Genomic DNA, 19937 nt, shown 5'->3' with positions numbered 1-19937 from the left:
CTGCAACATAAGGATATCAGTGACTGGAGTGTGTGTGGATCGTATGCTTTTGATATCTCTGTTAGGGAGGCTCAGCAGGGTCCCCTGGCCTCCTGACCTCTGCTGTTCTGTTAAACTGTTCTGGAGTGGCTAGGTCCTGCTCAGGCGGCCTGCGCAGAGCACAGCAGGGTTGAGACCTCTTTAGCCGATTCAGGCAGCTCCACACAGGCTTGAGAAGCACACAGCAGGGATCGCTCCGCGGTCACGAAGGTCACAGGGTCTTTTATTCCTTGGGAGTTCTTTCGGTCAGATTGAGTTCGAGTAGGCCCTTGCTGCCCCACAGCTGAACTGTGGCCTCCTCCTTTCATTGCATGGTCAGAGTTCTCTTTTGGATGGAAGAGGTACTTTTATTTTTACGAGCATGACAGTCATCTACTCATTTTGCATTATAGCTCTCTGATTTAGGCGTATTGTCCATGCGTTCAGCAGTCTTATTTTGTTTAAATATCATGCTGCCGCATTATGGATCTGTATCAACCGGTGGCCACTGCAGGCCTGACTCTTTTATCAGACAGTATTTGACTGTCTCCCACTCGCTGACTCACAAACGCACTTGTGGGCTACAATCCAAAGACGCCCCCTGGCACATCCTGCTCACCTTTTTGATTGCTACGCATGTTTCACCCAAACATTCACTCCTGCTCCTAAAATACTGCTCATAAAATTGACGAGCTTGTTCATTTAAGAGGCGTTACTCTACATCAAGGCTCGTACAGGCATGGTTACCCATGAATTCCCAGACAGAACTCCCAGTGTTTCACATTTCAGCAGATTAATGGGGGTGAATCTCTGTCAATGAAACCAAAAAAGGCTGTGAGGAGATTTTGTCCAGATGTCAAGAAAGGACATGGATGGTTAATCTTGATCACTACTTTGGTCCCTGCGCAGAGACTAAGACCACAAGTTACACCCCAGCCAGATCTGGACCGAGAAGATTGGAAATATATTGAAAATCGAACAAAGTAAACACTCCACCTTTCTGATACTGGCTTACACAGTACAGCTTGATAAGAAAATTGATAATTGATAAGAGTATTTGAATCACTTAGTGACTATCGGCCCTACAACCACGATTGATCAAATGGCCTCCTAGTGCTCACTGCTCATGTTGCTCTGACTCAGGGGCATCTTTTAAGAACATCCGGCGTGAGGTTCATCCCGCAGGCTACTCTCAACTGTATTAATTGAAAGCAGAACAGCCTCCTCTTCTTCATAATTTGTATATTATATTCTGCTCTTAAGCTAGGCTAGGGAGACTGGCCTGTCATCCAAGACAAGCTCGTACATACAGTGCGTTTCTTCCATTGAAACTAGGCCAGTCGTCCTCGGAATGACAATTACGGCTGCCTAAATACAGTCCCAGTTGGAGGCCAGGCTGGGGAGGGGCCGGGGGGGCGGGGGGGGGGGGGGGGTTGAAAAGACTGAAGACTCTTTGGCTTTAACAAGGCACTTTGGATGTACAGTAGCTTCCGATGTTAATTAGCAGTTCAGAGCAAGGAGGGGGGAAAGGGATGTTTTGAAGCCGCAGTTATCTTTACTTTTGGGCTTTGATAACACGCGGTGCAACACACAAGAGTAAAGAAACAGCCGCAAAGCCCCCTTTCTTGATCTCTCTCAGATACACCCCTCTTGCTCCTGCGCCTCCTGGGCAGTGTGAGGTTGTCAGGCTGCCCGAGATTAAAGACATTGTTCTGAGGTATTTACATCCGGCCAAGGCGCATGAAGCAAGAGATTAGGGCGCTCGCATTAAAAGTATGTCCAGCCCGAATGAGGATGGTATTTAGAATCTGCATAGCTGTGAAACCGAGAGAAAGAAACTTGCACTTTGTGGCGGACTGCGTTTGGGGGTCACGTGACGGCCGGCCCTGCGTCCTGAGTTGGCAGCGCGGCGATGTTTCAAGTGACAGAAGAAAGTGTTTCAGAGAGCAGGGCTGCCACTGGAGCAGCCTGGCATCTGTGAGAGCCTGGACTCTGCTTCCTCGTCTACAGAGAACCTCATAGAGAATCCCAATCACATTTGCTGCCCCAAAGCACTTTAAGATCTAGGTTGGATTTTGGTCCGAACCTCCCTCTGTGTGGAGTCTGCATGTTCACCTCACGTTTGCATAGGTGTGGCGAAGTGTCTGCATCAGCTTTGCTACGTGCATGTTGGGAGATAGATGCATTACTCAGACTGGGCTGAAAGAATGACTTAGTACTGTTTTGTCCTTTTTCCTTGCACATACTCAAACAATCATTATGCGCAGTGATTTTTTTAATAGTTTGGGCTGTTCAAAGAAACTTCAGTTTCGAAAACAGATGTGATGAAAGACTAATTACCTGAAACAGCAGCAAAACTATTAGCAGACAAATTGTTTGTAGCTGATTATTTTTACAGAAAGATACCTTTGTGTGCAGATGTTCATATTCTGAATGGAGATTAACGCACTGTAGCAGAAACTGGCTTGATGAATGTCTGCGTGGGTCCATCTGGAACATTTCACATTTGTAAGCGTTTTACATATAAAGTAGTCGTAAAAGGTGAGTTTATTTAGTGCTTTTTGGAGTGGTATTGGGGAGAAAGCATGAGAAAATGGGGACATCACTCACATGACATAACAAGCAATAATTGTGTGTATGAAATGGTTTTTCTAATTTAATGTGAAGCATGGTAAAGGAAAAGTATTCATAATTTTGACTATCATTTTGGAAATTTATTAACTCCCCAAAATGGGCTATCTTTTTCTGTAAATTTGTTTCAGTCCAGCCTGGTGCCTCAAAGCTCTTTCAGATCTAAGTTTGATTTTAGCATGTAAATCCTTCTGTGTGGCGTTTGCATGCTCTCCTCATGTTCATGTGGGTTTTGGTCAGGTGCTCTAGATGTGCGGTCAAGGTTGAGCTCCAGATACGTGAGCTTGGTGAATTATTGTCTCTGAAGTCTCCTGTGTGCTCCATGTGTTGAACTTGGGGAATGGCAATGGACTGCTGTATCCATTTCCAGGTACAAGTATTTGTCTGATAATGAATGGATGGGTTGCCAGTCCTATAATAATTGAGCACACTTAGATTAATGGATGGGATATTTGCTTTTCTGAGTTCTTCCTTTATGCAAGTGCTCACCATTCCTTATATATTTTATTGCATTTGTGTATATTACTGAGTATGTTTAATAGTATATCTAATAATATATATTATAGTGTATATATAATAGAGTTTTGTGTTATCTAATTACATTGTCTAGGTGCAAGCTGCTTTGTGTTGCTTATTGGAATAGTTTTGCATGTGGTTTTCTACTGAAATTGGAGAACAGCATGTGAAGAAATGGATTAAGGCTGCGTTCTAAAAAAGCAAGACAAAGATGAAACGTACATGGAACTTGTGAGTTAAATACATGCCGTCACTGTCAAGGTATTGGCCCTTGTGCAGGGCCTGAAATGTACGTTCTCTTTTGTGTGGGAAGGTGCTGTCCCGGGCCTGCCCTATTCACACTCTCATGCCAATAAAAGAGGGTATCGTGAATTAATCGTGGGTGACTTTTTAAACTCACTAAGGGCTGAATGATTAAAAATTCCTTGGATTCGGAATCTTATCCTGAAAGGTGTAATTGCACCCTCCGGTACTTGTGCTGTATCATTGGAGCAGAATCCAGGGTTCCAACAGTGCAGCGTTTATAATGTTGTTTACCCAGACCTGGTTACACCTTCACTTCAGCAACATCACAGTCTTTCCACAAACATTACCCTACTGTAAGGCGTCTCAGGATCCAAGGGCAGAACACTAACCCACTACCCTTTGAACTGGAGTCAGATCTGTTTGCTCAGGATGGAGAAGAATGAAAACAATCCTTTGAAGATTCCTGAACCTCATCGTCCGCCCTCATAAATTGGATTTATTTTCAATTAAGTCCTTATTTGGAAAAGCCATACCCAGGATTATTGGGAGCATTAGAACAGAAATGTAAAACATATGGAGCCTTTTTTCATTAAGAGGGAATAGTCAGCTACTTCTCTTGCTTCCGGCAGCAAGCGCCTATAGAGGTCTTCAGCGCCCCTTCAGCAGCGCACTTGAAGAGTGGAGCAGTCAGGCCCTAACACAGAATAGCTTCTTTCATAGAGGAGAGGACATTATGCTCTTATGAAGCTCCCAGCCTGCACCAGAAGGAGTCTCCGCACCGAATAAATGTGCCTCTCTGTAGTCTGCAACCTGGGCATCACACAATCGCTGGAGTCAAGGCATTTCCTGACTTCTTTTCCATTTTCCCTACAGCATACCTTAGTGAAGGGGGGGCAAATCTTTCAAGCTGGGTGGGTGGGGGGGGGGGGTATTTATTATTTCTGAAATGAAGAAGAGATTGCAGGAAGGTACCACCGTGTCTGCGTACAGTGCTCGAAAGCGCAATACCTCTCGGCTTCTGAGGATCCCAGACACCTCGCCCTGCAGGTGGGCACATTGTGCCATTGAAGTTATAACAGAAATTAGGGGCGGAGGATAGATCGTAATATCGCAGACTCCTGTTCTGTATATAAGATTCGCACCCGGGTCTTCCCCTCTCGAACCCGCCCACCTTCCCTTGCAGCAACCCCCCAGGTTAGTCCACACTGTAGAGAGAGGGAACTTGGGCAGCCTGTCCAGCCTCAGACAGGGAGGAGAAGGGTGCTTTAGGGTTTGACCTGACAACATGAAACTACAATTTCATTGGAAATGTTGTATTTTTCCCAACGGGTCATAAAATAACAGAGTATGATACGAATATATGAAGCACATTAGAACAGTTAATTGATGTGAGGGTCTCTTCTTGGAAGAACCCAGGGTATCGGCTTCAGCAACATGGCTGAGTAGCTTGTTCCATGCTCCCACAACTCTCTGGGTTAAAAAAAATGTCTCCAGTTCTCGGTTTTAAATGCACTTTCATATAGTTTCCACTCCTGTCTTCTTGTTCATGCTTCACTGTTCATTCTGAAGAAGTCCCGTGGGTTGTCAGTACTTTTGAGGATTTTAAATATTTTTCTCAGGTCCCCACAACGTTTTCTCTGTCCAAGACTAAAAAGGCTCAGCTCCTTCAGCCTGTCAGTTTAGGATACTCCCTTGAGCCCAACTGGTCTTCCTAGAACTTATGAAGAGCTGGGCTTTCCATTTTCAGCAGGATTTGTACTCGGCAAGAGAGAGACACAGATATGGGATGAATGGTTTAGGCAGATGGGCAGAACTAGAAATTAGCTGTCTGTGCCCCTGGGGGCTGTAGGCAACCATTAACAATTTTCATAATGAATTTCTGTCAAACCTGATCGATTGTGTGTCTTGTTTCACAGAGAGTATTGAGTATTGGTCCAGGGGTCATGCTCAGCTGCTTTGCTGGTGTTAAGTAGCTGTGTACCTGCATCATTCCCTACACGTTAGAGAGCTTAAGAGAGCTTTCAGTCCTGGAAGATGTAGGGCTCTTCAGGCTTGTTTCTTAGTTTGTCACTTTGACATGGCGTCCGATCAAAGGGGTGAATAGGGATGGGATAAGGATTTTCACGGCATTCATTCATTCATTCCAGAAAGAATGAAGAGACAATGTTATGGGATGGCTGAAGCATGCACCAGGGGATTTGCAGAGAAAGGCTTGTGGGAGTCTGGAACAACCACTGTTGAACAGGATATCCTGGTGTCTTTTTAAGGAATGGCTCAATGAGACCCTCAGATCACTCACCGGCTAACGACCCATTGGGCTCAATGGGCAGAACATGCTCCACCTGTGGAAAAATGAAAGAATGTGAGAATATATGGAAAAAATAAACCAGGCTGGTCAAACGACTGCCTCTCTGTTATTAGTACTTCTTATGCTTTCATTTTCAAATCCAGGCATTTTCCGACTGCTTCATCCAATTCAGGGTTGCGGGGGAGACAGGGCAGGGTACACACACTCACACTCACACCAGGACCAGTTCTCCGCCAAGCCAATCAACCTACTGGTCTGTTTTTATTTCGACTGGGAGAAAACCAGAGCACCTAGAGAAAACCCACACGAGCACAGGGACAACATGCAAACTCCACACAGATCGTGCCCCAGGTCAGGAATCCAACCCAGGGCTCCAGGGCTGTGAGGCAGCAATGTCACATTTCTCAAGCCTGTTTATATAAAAATAACATATCTAACGTGCACTAAATTTCCATGGCAATTTGTCATATTCGAGATATCCCAGCCAATATTTATTTTCAGGTTGTGTACTGTAGTTCTATAGCCATTCATTTAAAATATACTTGGCAGCTGCCTATGGAATATATGCAATGTGTATGTGTTCGCGTTTTGTATGTTTTTGCTTGCTCTCCCATTATCACTTACTGTACAGCTACTGTAAGCATTCCTGTACAAAAAAAGAGTGCTGTCTCAGAGCCAGACACAGGGTATGAAACAAGAGTTCCTTCTCTGTAGAAAAAAAAAAACATTGCCGGTATGTGACACAGTGATTTCTTTCTTCTGCTTTCTTTTTGTGTTTGTTCAGAACTGGCAGAGCTCGTTCTCAAAAGTTTCTTTTAATTTGAAAAGCAAGTAAACATATTTTGCTTTCCACCACAGGCCACCTTGAGCAAACTGAAGTGAGTGTCTGTGTGTGGAAGAGATTGGGGGTTGGTCGAATGTTTGATTGAGTTTTGGCTTACCTATAGACAAACAGGGCATCATTACGGGAGTTCACAGGTAATCTGTGTGGTACGTGACAAACTTCTTAAATTCTCTTTCCTCTTTTTTTCCTTCAGCCCACTGGAATCCCAGTTTTTATAGCTTAATATAAAGTGAGTGTTTAAACACACTTTTCAGGAAAGATTTAAATTTGCAATGACAGTAATGTACTTTTTTGTGCTTCATTCACTCTTGGAATCTCCTCAAATGAGATTAAACTTAATTTTCTTACTGCATTTGTATCAAGAATTAAGGCAGGTTTCCAACATCTTTTTTTTTTTGCTAGAAATACACATATAAACATTATTTTTTGGTAGTAAGAATGTTTGATTTTCATTTGTCTGATTCTGAAATTGGTACACCTTGGAAAGAGTTACTATCAAATTGCTAGCACTGCATTTCCCAGATATTTGAAGTAAAATATGATACCTCCTATAAATAAACTTCCTTTCAGACTGTACAAGTTAAAATTCTACTGCTATTTTATGGATCTTATAACTAAAGTTGTATGAATGGACACGCATCCAGAGAAAAGATTTTAATGAGAATTTTACAGAATCTGCTGGTGTCATTGACATTAGATCTCTCATATTCTGACTTCCAGAAAGCCTCTGTTCCTTGTCTGTCAAAGCAAGTGTCTCAGTGAAGTTGTTAAACAGTGCTGTAACCTTGATCACTCACCAACACGTATGCTTTTCCCTGCTTTCCCTCACCATTACTGCACAAGAACACCTATTTTGAAGTAATTGAACCTGGATTACAACAGGAAAAAGTCTAACCTGGATTACTACAGGGAAAAAAGAGAGGGAGAGATGGACATTGAGGCAGAATGTACCCCCCCCTTTTCTTTTTTTTAATCAGTAAAGCAGACTATATAGTTTTACAGCAGGAGAAGCACTACTCACTATGTTAGAATCGTGAAGGACCACTTCTATAGCTTTTTTCTATAGCTTCTATGTTTTGTTTTTCCTGAAATTGTAAGTTCCACAAGAACTCAACATTGACCTCTTTGAAGCTGTCAGAGATGAATGACGACAGGAAAAAAAATGCCCAGAGTTGGGATTTGAAACCTTATGATACAGCTGCTGCCCATACAATACTGGCAGCAAATGTGTTCTCCATTACAGTAAACACAAATGTCTTTTTAATGACTGTGGGGGTGCCTTTAAGGACTGTTTCTCTTTTCTTAAGAAAACGTATACTGATACCTTGGTGCTACAGGCCAGTAACTTTTAGTGCGGAAACAGTGTCTTGTTTGTACATTTTATCTGGTTCAGGTTCTTTGTCACTTCCAGATCACAACAGCTTTGTAACTTATCTTCATTTAGAGTGTTTTTATGTTAAATGCAGGCATCTCTGATCTTCCACTGTGACTTTTCTGATACATTGCACCAGCTGTCGCTTAGTTTGTGAAGCAGGGCATGGAGGGGTGTACACAGACTCACAAAAAGCTTGCTCACAGTCATTCATATGAACAGGTCTAGCGATCCCAGAAACAAAAGTCCCTTTCCGAACAGCTGCTTCGCACAGATTACTCTGAACATGTAGTCTTGAGTCCTTGCTAGGATGTACAAGGCTTTACAAACTTAAGTATGTTCATTTTGTGGTCGATAGGAAAATTAAAACACATTGTTGCACTGTCTAATTTACACATTCTCTAATCATTTTAGGTAATTATACATGTTATAAAACAATGTTTAATTCACAAGTGCTTCTTTATTACTGTTTCTTAAGTCACTGAAAATCCTGCATAGATCTCGCCCTATTCTGGTGTTTGAAATTGATTTGAGATGAAAGTCATTATAGATTAAGCCTACATGATATTGGTTATACATGCTCTTTCTTCTCACATGCACTGCTACCAGGAGCTGAATGAAATACAAGGGATAAAGGAATTCAAATACAAGAGATGAGATTGCAAGCGATCCCTAAAAGTTATTTACTCTTTGCTTAATAAAAGATCTGGCTTTGAGGTAAACAATGGCAGAAAGTTCAAGAATATGAGTGTGAAATGTTCCTACTGTATGTTTACAGTCTGAATTTACAACATTACAAAAGATGCTCTTGAGCTGAATCTAATCCTGCTTCCTTGTTGTTTTCCCCAGACTCGTTATCGAGTGAGACGGCCTTCCTGGAGGATTTCATTCTGGGGATCGGAGACACCCTGGACCTGTCCTGTGGGCCGCAGGGGGTCTCTCAGCAGGTGGCCTGGTTCAAAGATGGCGTGGCGGTGTTGCCGAGCAACAGGACCCGCATCGGGCAGAAGGTGCTGCGCATCATCAACGTGTCGTACGAGGACTCGGGGGTGTACTTGTGCAGGCTGGCTCATGGCGGCGCCCTGGTCAGCAACTACACTGTGAAAGTAGCAGGTAAGCCAGCTGGCCCTCTGGGCACTCACTCGGCGGGCAGCCCGGCTGTCCACACAGCCCCTGCCCAGCTCTTGAAGACACGAGTCTTCCCTCATGCCCATGCAGATGGAAGAAGGGGTCAGGCTGTAGATTAAGGGCTGCAAATTCCACATGCCAGCTCTTTGTGACTTAATCGCTCAGCAGAGTGTGAGAGACCTCGTGTTAGTGACTGCACTATTGATGGTTAATAATGTCTGTGAACAAACCAAATTTGTATTAACTGACAATTAAGTGATGCAATAACACGTTATAATTCTCTGCATTTATATAGTGCTTTTCATCCCACAAGATCTCAATGCGCTTCATGTCTAGGAAGAGGCCCACTTCATCCAGCACCATCCAGCACTGAATCCCAGCTCCCGCCTGGGTGACGTGAGGCAGCCATCATGCACATTATTGAGAGGGAACTTTAGGAAGGCCTGACTGAGCAAACCCTGAGTGGAATTTAGCCAGGACACCGGGGTTAATATCCCTTTCACAAACAGTGCTGTGGGATTTTGAATGACAAAGTAGTCAGGACCTAACCTACAGCACAGTGTTTCCTGTCGCCAAGATATTAGAGAATTAGTTTGCAAATTCTGGTTCAGAGAGTTTAGCGCCACCTACTGGTCCACCAACACCCCTTGCAGCAGGAACCTGGTTTTCCTTGGAGGTCTCCCTTCTGACTCGGTTCATGCACTGAGCCAGTTACTGAAGCAACATCACAGCCCCCTGAAATCTAGACAATGTAGAGCTCTGCCTTTGGGGCAGGACCTGGCCTTTCGGGGTGGCAGAGTTACCCCTTGTCTAGGGAGCGGTGTAGTTTGTGCTCGGACCCCATGAGCAACCAGGATCGAACCCTGGCACGGGCGGCGGACAGCCGGACTTGTCATATCCTGTCCCAGTACTGACCAGGCCCAGCCTCGCTTAGTTTCTGAGAATGTGCTGTTACCTGTAGGCTTTTATACAGGGTCATCTGCAACCTCTAAACTAAAGTGTTACTGCGGACTGAGTGGTTTTCTCTGATTTGCTCTCCGTTTTATGTGAGAGTGTAGCCTTTTGCTATGCCTGTTCATTTTCCACTTCACCCTGTTGTTAGCACGGAGGTGGCCAGGCGCAGACAGTGGGTCAGCCTTCAGACCCACGAGGGGCAGGCTGGGGGCTCATGTCCTCACGCAGACACTGCTGTTGTGCCCTCGATGAGGTGCTTCACCCTGGTGGCTCCGCTCCAGCCAGCTTTAGAACTGGAAACCAGCATTGCTGTGGGGTCACTCCTGTGGTGGACCAGCATCCCATCCAGGTGGTGGTGGTGGTGGTGGTGGTGGGGGGGGCACCTGCTTTCTTTTTTTGCAGCATGACCTTGACTTGTATGTAAACCTAAGCCGGTCTGCTGTGGTGGCACTAATAGAAAAGGTGATACTTGAAGAGTATCGCATGGGCTCTTTTGGTTTTCGAATGCTACTATCGTTTAGATTAAAATAGCAAGGTGTGTTGTAGGAATTCGGTTAGGAATTTTGTAAATCATCTTTACGTGATCTAAAGTCAGTGAAATAGAACAGAGAGAGCTATGAGCAATATAGGCTCAGCCTCCAATAACGTCAGCAGCTGTCTATCTGAAATGAACTGAAATATTAAATTCTTATTAGTAATATTAATAATTTAAGAAAGCTCTAGCATGTCCAGCACACGTTCCTGAGCTGTGACGTGCAGTGTTAGTGAACTGCAGGTTTTCTCCTCCCTGCAGTATAGCATTGATTGGGAGTCTGAATCTAGCTGTAGGCATGTAGAGGTTATCTTAAACAGATTAGGACACAGCTGCCTGGAATGGGGGGCTTTCTGGGTTAAATAAGGTTAACACTGGCTAACAAGGGAAATGCATTTTGAAAACCCCTAGTACATGTGGCCAAGCCTCTGGGGAGGTATTAAAATCCAGTGAGACAGAAGATAAGTGATAGAATGTCTCTCTTTTCAGAGCATTGCCATCAGCACTGCACAGTAACTCACAAATGCTTCGCATGAACGATAGAAACTATGATTTGTAGTAAAATACAAAGCACTGGAGCATATCTGTTGCAATGATATACAGGACTGCGCCTGCACTGGAATCAAGAGTTCCAGGTGCAAAACAGCATGACCCAGGTTAACAGCAGAGGTTGGCACTGGACAGGATTGACCTAAAAGTATTTTTTTTTTAGTTTGGACGTTGGAAATGGTTGGTGTTTTGTGCGGATCAGAATTTTTGTTTGTTTCCGTTCTTATACTTTTTTTGCGATTTACCAAATTGAAAGACCGGACTTTGAAGCTGTGGCCCAGATGAAGTCACAACCAGGTGTGAATAAGAAGAGCGCGACTTGATGTTGAAGAAACCTTCCATCAGGTCATGGGCCGTATTTTGTGATCAGCAGGGGGAGAGGTGTCAAGAGTTTTATTTTCAGCTGTATGCTAAACAGAAAATATTTAAATTGAACAGTAATGGTGGAGCATACCCATTTTCGCTTTGCTAGCTGGCTAGACTGTGGTGCAAAAGGGCTGAGATCGTGGTCTGAAGTTGTTATTTATATGAACAAAACGTTTCATTCTCACCTTGCTGGAAGGCATCTAGAGTAGCCCATAGACAGCTTAGCTGGAGCCTTCTACTGTAAATGTCTTGGAGTTTGCAAATCAAACTTACAATAAATAAATCATAGTAGTGTGGGTGGTGGAAGCCAATGTAATGACTAAGAAGTGATTAAATGTGCGGCTACACGTTTCACCGCTGGCCTACACAACGCCTTTTTTGAGTTTGGGTTCTTGGCACTATTGCAGTCTTTCAGTCGTTTCCTTGTATTTTTTTTATTTTAAAATCTCCTGTCAGCACTCCATGCTGAGGATGTACAGTAGGAACCCTGTCTGTCGTTTTTAACCCTCTGTGTCCATGCAAAGGGTTGACTGTTTTAAGGAATAAGACCAGAACACAGGTAACAAGCAACTAATAGAGCTGCTGCCAAGTCACACTCAGAGATTCTGCTCCGGCTGGGACCTCCCAAGTGTAACAGTTCAGCTTGAGAAATATCGGAGCCTTCCGTCTTTCTGAATTTCACTCACACATTTGACCAAAAAGTGAATAGAATAAAATCAAAAATACACCAGAGTTTTTTTAAGACCATCCATGGCAGTCTTTGCTTATAGAAAACTAAGAGGAGGATAAATGCTTGTTTGATTTGGCTCTCATTTGTCTGCAAATTCAAGGTACCAGCTGAGCCTGTTATTGACAACTAATTACAAAGCAATTAGCCTGAAATGCTTCATTATCGAAAGCAGATGGGTTGGCGAGGAATTTGAAACTTTGCTTTCGCTCGCATGTCGGGAATTTTGCCAGCTTAACTTTTTAAATTAGAGTTTACCGCTATTGATCAAAGACAAGCCGAAATTACTTGGGTTGGATCGAGATGCTGTCAATTTAATGTTTTCAAATATTATTTTACCAACAATATTGCTTTTACCTGTGTTTAAAAATATACTCTTTTCAAAACATATATAAAATAATTTGTTCTTTTGTCAATAACTAAACATAGGTGTCAGATTGTTTGAAAGAGATTTTTCTGGCGAAGGGTCGTATTTGATGGCACAGCTCCTTGGTAGTTTATGGTGAGAATACCAGTTCTGCAAAGTTTTATGATTCCTCAGGATGCCATGTCTTTCATTGTGAAGCTGTTTTTGTTCCGTATATGCATTGACATTTCATTTAGAATAATCCATTTATATTTACAAAATTTATCATCGCTTTTTTAATAATGCTGAGAGATTATGTAAATGAATCAACCTGTGTCTTGATGGAAATCTCCATGTGGCAACATACAGTATACTGGAGCTGTGATAACAGCTGGCTTTCATTAACCTTCATGTGCAATTGCACTAGAAACCTCAAGGTCAGGTAAATAAAATTATTATGGAGTTTCATGGGCCCTTGAAAATTTTTATATTCTCTGCATGTTGGCATTGATAATAAGGAGAAACCCGAGTGTCAAGAGACACCTGGATTTGAAATATTTCTGAGTAATAAAATCATTAAATGTCTGTTCTGAGGGTAGAGTACATGATTTTGCAGTGTGGAGCAGTGGTTAGGGAGCTGGACTTGTAGCTGGAAGGTTGAGAGTATAAACGCCTGGCTGAGACACTGTTGTTACGCCGCCGAGCAAGGTCCTTCAACGGGATCGTTCCTGTAAAATACCACCCGTGTAGCAGGCTGCAAACGCATGTTGCTTTGGATAGAGGTATCAGCCAAATGCATTCGATTAAAATAATGTAAATATATTTTAAAATGAACATATTTCAATAAATAAATGAAGGATTTAGGGTAATTTAGGATTGGGTAACTCTACTTCTATTCTAGCTGATCTAAATAATTTTTATCTAAACAATTCTATACTACAAACAGAGTTAAGTCATTCCATTTGTGTTACCATGCTCTACCTGGGTGTAAGTGTACGAAAGCATATTTATGCTCATGTTACAGGCAAACACAATATAATGCTGCATACTATGGTTTTCAATGGGCTCCTGAATTGATTTTAAAATTTTACGCATGCTACAGTGCGTTGTCCGGTTATAATCCCAACCTCAGTCTTCAGTCCTTTCATGCATGGTTCTTGTGTCTTGTGTCTGGACACATAGACTGTGGAACTCGCTTTCAAATACTATCAGAGGACCTGACTCAAGAGTGGTTTTACGTCTCGCCTCGAAACCCAGCAGGCATTGATTAATACTTTATTTTCCTCTCCAGCTTTGTTTTTTGTCCCCGGTTTGTATGTACGGTGCTTTGGAATGTCGCAATTTAAAATAACATAGAGGTAATTATTATAATGATGACCATGAATATTAATTTTAAGCATTGCTTACGGCATGTATGAGTTCTTTTTAAAGAGAAACAACTTCTCATGCAAATTAGTGAGATATAAATATTTAATCTGTAACCAGTAATATTTTTTGCTGGCAATGGGAATAACTACAAACTCTTTGTACAGTAGCTTTCCACTATTTGTTAGATCCCAGAATATTTGTCACAAATTACTCATACAAGAGTTACTCAAAGTTGGCAGCTCATACTATCTGAAAAGTAAGTGATAAGCTCAAATGATCTAAGATATTAAATAGCAGGAGTGCCACACACCCTCAGGACTAGCAGGACTATGGCCTTGTAATATCATTTAGCTTTAATCCAGGAAATCTATTCTAAATCTGCATGTTTAGCAACAGGATTGCAGTGCATAAAAAAGTAATTCAGCAGTCGGTAATTTATAATAGCTCTCAGCAATGTAACGCTCTCTTTCTGTTTATAGATTCCCTGTCATCCGGTGATGATGAAGATGATGAAGAGTCGGACGATGCAGGTAATGCAGTGTTCTGCTGTCCATCCTCTTCTCTCTTGAAATATACAGTGATTTTAATGCTTTGAGGGCACTGGCTCAACGACTCGCCAGTGTGTATTTGCTTCCATTTGGTTTGTGGGGGTGTTTAGATAGAGCAGAGAAGAATCTTCACATGTTTCTTTTTGTGGTGTCATCAGACTTCTTAAATTCACATGTCGCAACAGCTCTAGAGTAGATTTTAGTCATTTGTCTTTTGCAAACTCAGGCAGGTATATGCATACATCATTTTGTATGCTGGCTCTACAGGTTGAGTGGAAACATTTTTTCAAGCTAAAGGTGGAGCCTGTGCAGTTGTTGTTTTTTTTAATCCCACATTGTGTTTTCCTCACTCTCAGCTCCACTGCTCCCTAGATAAGATATTGATCTGTTAAAAATGAGGTGCTATAACAGCACGTACCTCATTCCTGTCAGGATCTGAGGGTTCCAGTCAGACCTGATTGGTTTAGATCTAAGACTTTATAGCTCTCAAAGCCCTGAGCATAAGTCCTTTGAGTCCAACCGTCTTCCACATTGGTAAGACTCCTTAAGGAATATCACAAGACATACAGTAGTAAGGTCCTTGGTCATTACCCTATTGGACTGGGAATTTTGAATCCCTGTTTTTTTTTACACGGATATCCAGTCACTTTCACGCTGTGGATCAGTGCAAAGATGGAAAGCAAATCATACTTTTTTTAACAGGAGCACACTCGGGCTAGAACCGTAACCACTGGTTTAGAAAACAAGAACTTAAGAAAGGTTACAGACAAGCTCATTTAACCTCTTTCGTAGTTAGTAGCTAAATGATCCAAGGATCTGTTCCAGCTGCTTCTTTGAAGAACAGAGGGCGTCACTTTCAACAGCATGGCTGGGTGTCCTGTTACACACTCCCACCACCCTCTGGGTAAAGAGATGCCTCCTGGTGTTAGTTTTAAATGCACCTCCACATCCGGTTGTGCATTCTGGTTTGTGAAATGACCACGGTGCGAATTGAACTCAATGAGGGGTGACGGAGGAACTACAGTAAACCGGTCGTTGAGGTGTCCTTTGTTTATTCAGCGTTCACCTTCCACCTCAGTGGTTTTAATTCAGATATCTGGAGTGTTTATGGCCAGAGATACTCTGAGAGAAGGCAGTTAATGTTCTTAAGCCCTTGAATAACAGGCTTGCATTAGACTGCGCACTTTGGACACTGAATAAATGGGGACTTCAGATAACCGAGCTCTGGTTGAGTCACTTTTACAGGTATTCCCAGTTACTCCCATGCAAATGGTTACCACTGTTTCATTATACATCGAATCCTTAACTCTCCCTCCCCTCCAAAAAAAAATTGGCAGAAAGGCATAGCCCATGTCATCTGCATTTGTACTTTCAGTAGATGTAATTTATTTCAAACCAAAACAAAATCGTGTTTAGTTTTCGGGGATTTTTCTTTGTCCCTCGGAACAGATGTTTTGGGAATAGGGAATGAGAAGCTGAAGTGCTGGGAGGCGGGGGGGGGGTCTTATTGCGCTGAGAGTGGGGTGACAATCCCACTGCAAGCATGTGTGTGGGAAGCAGGCCGAAGGCGCTCCGGCTCGCGGGATGCGTAAGAGCAGGGGAGCGCTCAGCTCAGTGCTGACTGAGGCACGGCTTCTGGAGCTGCGGAGCTTCAGCCCGGAGGTCCATGTTAAAGCAGTTGGCAGACATCATGCATGGGGGGTAGACAGATATAGAAACTGAGACGGCGTTTCGTGTTTCCAGTGTCCTGTCCTTTGCTCAAGACAGACTACATCGCAGTGTCCCCGTGTGCATTTAGACTGATCTGTGAACACTCCCTATACAGAAAGGCAGCTCGCCGCTCTGATACTGGTCCTGCACGTTTTGCGAAAGACGGTATTAAGGGATGGTCCTCTTACTGTTTCTGTCCCCGCGGATGCCAGACATCAAAACCTACTGATACTGATCTTTACATCTGAAACTGTCGTCAGGGTAGGTCAGATTAAAAGACTGAGAGCTTACAGAGGACTAAGCCATTGGATGTGCCTCATCGCAACAAATTAAATACCACTCACTGATCAATCGCATACTCTCCATATCCAGTGGTGTTTTCCTTCACATTTTGCCATTTCATTGTTGTTATGTTTGTTTTGTCTGAAACAGTACCTTTTAGCCTAGTACAGAGATATAATCCTAAATACAAGCTTGCCTCGTGACATTCATTTGCCCCTGTGTCACAGGGCAGTAGCATTTTAAAGAAGGGATTAGGAAAAACTTAAAACCTTTTGTGTGTAACGTCCACTAATCCACTCCTAATTAGTTTGGAGAAAAAAGGTCCTTTTCTAAGTAGGTTATGGGACATGTGACATTGAAGCCACAAAAAATGTGAGTAAAGTGCCTCCATTTCTCAAACTCTCAAAGGCTTCAGATGCCGTTAAAACGTTCCAATATCAGACAGCTGTTAGAAACCTCCTGTAAATCTGGTCACCTTTTTGATTTTGCTAATTGTAAATCTGTTGCTTTCAGCGAAGGGCAGATTTTAGAATGATAGCAAATCACGTTAGATAACTTGTCTACATTGAAAACTTTAGTTTAAAACTTTTGTCCGTTGCTTTGTGACGCATAAGAAGTCATTTTTATTTTACACCTACAGGGCATATAAATGTACTACTAAGATAAGATCACTTAAATGTTTCTTTGTAGCTGCTTCGTGAAAATAATGCCCAACATAGTGTCCATGCTTCTTTCTAAAAATTAAATTATTTTTCACGATTTCACTCCCCCAAAAATTACAGTAGTTCACATACTTCAAAGCCCCTGATTCGTTTCCATCCTCAAAATATCTGGAATGCTAACGAGTTCTAATCTGTACCGCTCTCTGTACCTCCGTCGTGCACAGTTCTGTTTTTCCTGGCCGGGCTGCAAAACCCGAACGCAGCAGGTTCATTGACTGCACTGTTTGTACTGCGTCCCTGCAGACTGGACTGCGCTCCTTCAAAGAGCCCATGTAATCTCTAATTAAATCTGGCTGTGTACTCACAGGCGTCTGCTAGGCAAATTACACAATTACTTCTGATCCTGTCTGCTGCAAATCTTCATGGCAAGACCTAATCCCGAGCCAGTGTCCCAGTCCTGTTAATTATTCCTAATAAGAAATGGCTACAATTCCTTAACTGCAGCAGGCCATCTATGGGATGCAAATACCTCGGAATTATACGAAAACCTTCCGATTACAGAAACTCATTTGTTATCTTTCTGAATAACATGCAGTTGTAAGATAAATATATAATGTTCGTTTTGCTTTTCAACCAAATTATGATTTTACTTGAAATACAGGCTCTTAGCTGACACATAGAAGGCAAGACCTCGTCTGGCCGGAGGGAAATTTGTTCCCACACGAAGGGGCCAGTCTTTTCCGAGATCTCCTGAGAAAAGCCCCACACCGTGTTTATCCATTTAATCCTTGGCTGAAGACGGCAAGACGGAAAAACATTTTCAAAGCTGCGAAGCCGCCATCATATAAAAATTCCCAAATGCGAGTTAAGTGGCTGGTGACATGTTTCTGAATCTGGTTTCACAGCCTCTTTGGAGTCAACAGGAACCAAAGCAATCCCTTAGCACATGAACCTCCAAATGCTTAGAGTGGACCCTAAAAGCCTGGGGCTGTCTTGTCTCCCTGAGAAACGTGGCCAGGAAAGGGTTTTGTGTGAAGACCACCGTAGGAGATCTTTGCGCCAACACGTGCAGTAAATCCTCTCTACCCGTTCTAGCTCTGCTGACATGACTTCAGTGCATGAGGGCGAAGAGAGAGGGCTGTTATTGCAGGAAGTTGTGAAATACCTTCTAGGTTTCGGCGGCAAGTGCGTTAAGCTGTCTGCCTCCGTTCGTTGTCTCTGTTTTCACACTTGGCGCGTTCTTGTTTTCACAGTGTAGTCTTCTAGACAAGGAGCCGATCCATCACGTTTACCTTACATGATGTACTGTAACGGCTTCAGGGTCTGCTGCTCGTCACCAGTCCAGGCACTTCAGGCTGACCGCTGTTTTATTTGAGCGGTGATGCACTGCGAGCAAAACCCCTGAGGTTCACGATTTCCAAAAGTTTCCTTTTACATCCATCCTTTCTGTCTTATTGAGGAAAGCAGACAAACATTATGGTAAAGGGTAAATTATAAGTACCACCACTTAAGGGCAATAAAAGAACTAGCAAAGGATAAGAGGCCATTCACCCATTCTGCTCGACAGAATAATGTTAGTGTTCGAGTGTAGTTAAATGATCCAAGGATCCCATCTTGTTTCAACAACAGGGCTTGCAGTGCAGCTTGTTCCAGACACCCACTATCCTTTGCGTAAAGGAGTGTCTGTCTTAATTGCACATCCTCTTAATTTCCCCTTGTGTCCTCATTGTGAAGTGCGAAGTAGTCCATTGACTTTGTCAGTGCCTTTTGGGATTTTGAATACTTACATCAGGTCTTCTCATAATCTCTTGTGTTCCAGACTTCACAGCAGTGGTGTCTGTTGAAAAAACACTGCAGCGCGAGAAACTGAATAGTATGCAGAAGGCATTAGTGGAGAACAGCTATGGGCAGAGACGTGTGTGCACCTGGATGAGAATGGAAGTATTTTCTAAGGGAAGGTGCAATAAACATGAGCAAGACATAATCAACCAGCACATTGCTTTGCTTTATTGCCTTCCATAAAGTTCCAGAAAGAAATGTCTTTCCCAACGAAGAAGGAATGTATGCATCATCCTGGCCTCTTGCTACAGGAGAGAATTGGGGTCAGCAGAGCCAAAGACATGCTCAGGGATGTTGCTCGTACAGTACCATGCCATTCATTACTCTATGGCAGCTCCAATGAGAAAACACATACCTTGCAAACATACCATATTATTGTGACATGTCCTTCCATCTTTTAATCTCCCTCCCGGAACCCTGTCTTTTCAAATAGGTTTAAATGTAAGTTGGGTTTCAAAGGGGCATTTTACCCTCCCGATGAAGAGATCAAGAAGGCACGAGTCAAAGTTATGTTTCCTCGATCCCTTTCACTCTCAGTCCCATCTTCACGTCACATGCAGCCAGAAGAAATGGCTGGTGGCTGATTTTCCTTTTATGGTGACGGGCATGGAAATACCCAGCTCAGCCGTTTTCTACTGCCCTGCTGTGGAGTCCCCAGCGCTTTGAAGGCATTAAAGCACACTTCAGCAATTAACTCTGCAGACTGCAATTCTGCATTGCTGTCATGTGTCACAAGAAAACAAATGATTCAAGACCCATAAAGCCCAACTCCCTGCCCCCGTCTTAATTTTCTTAATTATGCATGCAAAGAGCAAAAAGCCCCCTATATCACGGTACAACGAAATAATAATAATAATGATAATATTAATAATAATAATTGCTTACACTTATATAGCGCTTTTCTGGACACTCCACTCAAAGCACTTTACAGGTAATGGGGACTCCCCTCCACCACCACCAACGTGCAGCATCCACCTGGATCACCTGGATA

The 19937-nt window shown here is 43.0% G+C and overlaps 1 protein-coding gene across 4 annotated transcripts in view; it reads left to right on the top strand.

Moving 5' to 3' along the window:
* Positions 1 to 19937, top strand: part of fgfr3 (fibroblast growth factor receptor 3) — a 76712-nt gene that overhangs the window by 18543 nt on the left and 38232 nt on the right. For all 4 annotated transcript variants that reach the window (XM_088637995.1, XM_088637986.1, XM_088637977.1 and 1 more), the window contains exons 3-4: positions 8785 to 9048; positions 14385 to 14435. In XM_088637995.1, the coding sequence (XP_088494121.1) occupies positions 8785 to 9048; positions 14385 to 14435 (315 nt within the window). The remainder of the gene's footprint in view (positions 1 to 8784; positions 9049 to 14384; positions 14436 to 19937) is intronic.

This window comes from Lepisosteus platostomus, chromosome 1, assembly GCF_059453375.1.
Source record: "Lepisosteus platostomus isolate fLepPlt1 chromosome 1, fLepPlt1.hap1, whole genome shotgun sequence".
NCBI lineage: Eukaryota > Metazoa > Chordata > Actinopteri > Semionotiformes > Lepisosteidae > Lepisosteus > Lepisosteus platostomus.
This window is presented reverse-complemented; position numbering and strand designations above follow the sequence as displayed.